Here is a 3,355-nt window from a genome sequence, read left to right on the forward strand (position 1 = left end):
TTTTAAGTTTGATAAATTCTTCCAAACAAGAGTGGTGAATAACATAATTCCACCATAATGTAACATACGATTTTTTTACCTCCACTCCTCACAGGAGAACACTAATACATACAATTATTGCATTGTTTTCCCAGTGTATTATCACCCCACCATCTAAGCTGCTTTTCTACAATTTGATTCTTGCAATGAAATATATATATTTTTTTACTCAGTACTGCCAATTTGATTACATTAACCCCTGCAGTTGAATGTGTTAGAAATGGAAAAGTGCAACAAATAAATATACAGGTAGTTAGATACACAGTTAAGTCATGGAAGGCAGTCCACAGAATTCCAATATCAGGTGGAGGGACATAAGAAGAAAATACCATAAACTGTGGTGGTGGTGATGTCTTTATTCACATATGCCCCATTTGTTCATGATCAGAACTGATCTAGGAACTATTCAGTTGTCATAAGAAATGAGAAACACAGCACCTGAAAATAAAATAATGGATTAGTAAATCCACATGTTCCAAAGGAAAGTGTGTCCCATTATGTAGTACATTTACTTGATGTGGAACTGTTGAAATATAAACTTACAAGAATCCCTTTCCACAGCCGAGTGGTCCAAAGAACATCTCTGTTGGTAGGCAAACTTTTCGACAGACTCCACTCAGGGTGGGGCAAGAGAAGGGAAATGATGCAGCCTCATTCTGCACAACTATAGTTAGAACCAAAAGGAGTACAAATTGGAATCAATAAAACAATAGAAACTTAAGAAAAACATACTGCATATACTGTATTACATGCAACTTAGATGTAATTATTGAATGCCAATGCATTCATATCACCATTTAATTTAGAAGTGCTATTTTCATTAGGCATGTAAACACAAATTGAATCCAGACTTACTATTAAGTGATAGGAAAACCAGGAGCACCAAGATGAGCACACGTTGACAAGACATTCTAGCTGCTGAAGATGATTATGTTACTACTCCGTCTTTAACACAGAACTGAACTTTAGTCGTGTTTTGTATGTTGGTCTTGAGGGAGGAGTGACTTTAATAAGGAACACTATGGTCACTGTGAGAAAAGCTCAGGATGGAATTATGTGGATGTCTGAATAGACATACTGTTCCTAATCACATTTAGTAAAACTGCTTCCCTGCAAAGAGTAGGCTACTCATGATGCAGTAGCATCACAGGACAGGAGCTCGAGAGCAAAAATTGTTTTCACCTGATCTAAAACTCATGCAATAGTCCGTATGTTAACAATTTCCAGGGAATGTTTTTCTCTCTGTGAGAGGCAGCAATGTTACCCTGAAATCACACGCAACTTCAATGTATGTTGTTTATATAAAATATACTTATTTTATATTTGCAGAATATATATGTTTGGGGGTAGTCTCATAATCTTTGACCTCTGCTGTCTGCCCTTTTAGGCCATATTTTCCAATGGCAGTGAGAGACCTTCAAACTTCTACATACTGTAGGTGAGTTTTTTGCATCACTGAAATTTGCATAATGTACCTACATTATCACATTACAGTAAACCTCCATAAATGTTTGCTGCCTTCTGATGGATCACACAGTTAAGGTTTGTAAAGACATGCCTGTATGGAAGGTAGGACTACTAGGGTCGCATTGTACTAGTTCTGCTTCTTGAGCTGTTCTTATGGTTTGAGGTTTTTTCTTGGGTTTGAGTCGTCCGGGTTTGGCCGGGGTAGGCCGTCATTGTAAATAAGAATTTGTTCTTAACTGACTTGTCTAGTTAAATAAAGGTTAACTTAGCATCCAGCATGACTTAGCATATAGCTTTTGTTTTTATTAACTCAGTTTTCTTTTTACATGTGCTGATAATTAGATCCTGTGTTCCTTACACAGTAAGTGGAAACAGAGAAAACCTTATTATTGAATAAAACAAATTCCCCTACTAAATATGCATCCAGAATGGCCCATTTAAATGTGTTATTAAATTTGCAGTACTGTACATGCAGATTATTTTCAAGAATACTTCGTATTAGAGGTAGAATAGCTCAACTAAGTTTACTCCATTACTCATTTCAATCCATGTTTTTTGGCGGTGTTACTTTAGCTCTGATTCTATTGTTTTAAACAGCTTAACTAACTGTGTGAGGGAGAAACAGAAAACAAAGAATACAACTAATCAGCAATAACCAATTCATGTTTAATGATCAATATAACACTACAAGTATTTAACTCTGTATCTGCTGAAAATGTTTTTTTTATCTGTGTCCTGATAGGAGTTAGTTTGACACCATATATAATGGGGTTGATAAATGGAGGGATGACAATAATAGCAACTGACATGAGCTTTCCTAATACCTTTGGACCATCTATGGATCCAAACAGAGAGTCCATACCATCAAATATTGTTAAAATAATAAAGTTGACAAGGGCTATTAAATGAGGCAAACAAGTAGACATAAATTTGTGTTGATTTTTTGGGAATGCCAACAAGCAACAATCATTTTGACATATGAGATAATAAGAAATGCTACAAGTAAATTAAACCACACAAAGAAAGACCCATTGACAATATGTTTAACAATGTCCTCTTGGCAAGCAAGTCTATCAATGCCCAGTTTTGACAAAAGAGTCAGTCTATGTGTGATCCACAAAGAGGATACCTGAGCATTATTGAAATGGGCACTCCTGTTGTATCACATGGCAACAGCCAAATGAAAATGAGCAACTTGCAGATTGCTACTCTTGTCATGACAGTTTGATAATGCAGAGGTCTACATATTGCCATGTACCTGTCAAGAGCCATCACAGTTAAATTAGTAAATTCACATAAGAAATATGTCATGATCACAAATATCTGGAGAACACACTCACTGAGTGAGATTATATTTGATCCTGTCAGTGTATACAAGAATGCAGGGTAGAAACCAGTGGATCCATACAGCCCGTTAATGCACAAGAAAATATACATGGGCTCATGGAGAGATCTGTGTAAAATTATAATCACAAACAAGGTCAAATTAAGAACAATTGTCAAAATAAATCCCAGGAGAGTAAAAACAAATAATAATCATCTATTTGTCCAAGATTCATCCAGCCCTGAAAGTGTGAACATTACTATCAATGATATGTTGTCCATTTCTCCATCAATTTCAATGTTGATGTTTGATGCTGAAATAAAACAGATTAGCATGTTTCAATCATAGCATTGTTTAATAAAATAAATTAAACAAATCACAGGTAGATTGCCATAATGACTTTAGTTGACCTGAAATAACGTAATTTCATTAACTTCATTTGCAATACAAAACAAATTTAAATCATACTGCATTTCACAGAATTCCAATACTACATTTATACTGCTATACCTTTTGTACTTGCCT

At 35.2% G+C, this 3,355-nt stretch overlaps 1 protein-coding gene across 1 annotated transcript; it reads right to left on the bottom strand.

Moving 5' to 3' along the window:
* Positions 1-380: 380 nt before the first annotated feature.
* On the bottom strand, positions 381-1,049 carry defbl1 (defensin, beta-like 1). Its single transcript, XM_045692739.2, has 3 exons — positions 895-1,049; positions 583-703; positions 381-477 (listed from the first exon to the last, which is right to left on the bottom strand). The coding sequence occupies exons 1-3, from the start codon at positions 947-949 to the stop codon at positions 453-455; spliced, it is 201 nt and encodes a 66-aa protein (XP_045548695.1). The 5' UTR covers positions 950-1,049; the 3' UTR covers positions 381-452.
* Between the last annotated feature and the right edge of the window lie 2,306 nt (positions 1,050-3,355).

Source organism: Salmo salar, chromosome 13, assembly GCF_965601325.2.
Source record: "Salmo salar chromosome 13, fSalSal1, whole genome shotgun sequence".
In the NCBI taxonomy this organism is placed as follows: Eukaryota; Metazoa; Chordata; class Actinopteri; order Salmoniformes; family Salmonidae; genus Salmo; species Salmo salar.

Excerpts from the sequence above, each read along its gene's own strand:
- defbl1 (XM_045692739.2), bottom strand. The coding sequence starts at position 949 with ATGTCTTGTCAACGTGTGCTCATCTTGGTGCTCCTGGTTTTCCTATCA. Across the intron at positions 704-894 it reads GGTTTTCCTATCACTTAATA|TTGTGCAGAATGAGGCTGCA; the intron begins GTAAGTCTGGAT and ends TTCTAACTATAG. Across the intron at positions 478-582 it reads GGCTGTGGAAAGGGATTCTT|GTGCTGTGTTTCTCATTTCT; the intron begins GTAAGTTTATAT and ends TTTTATTTTCAG.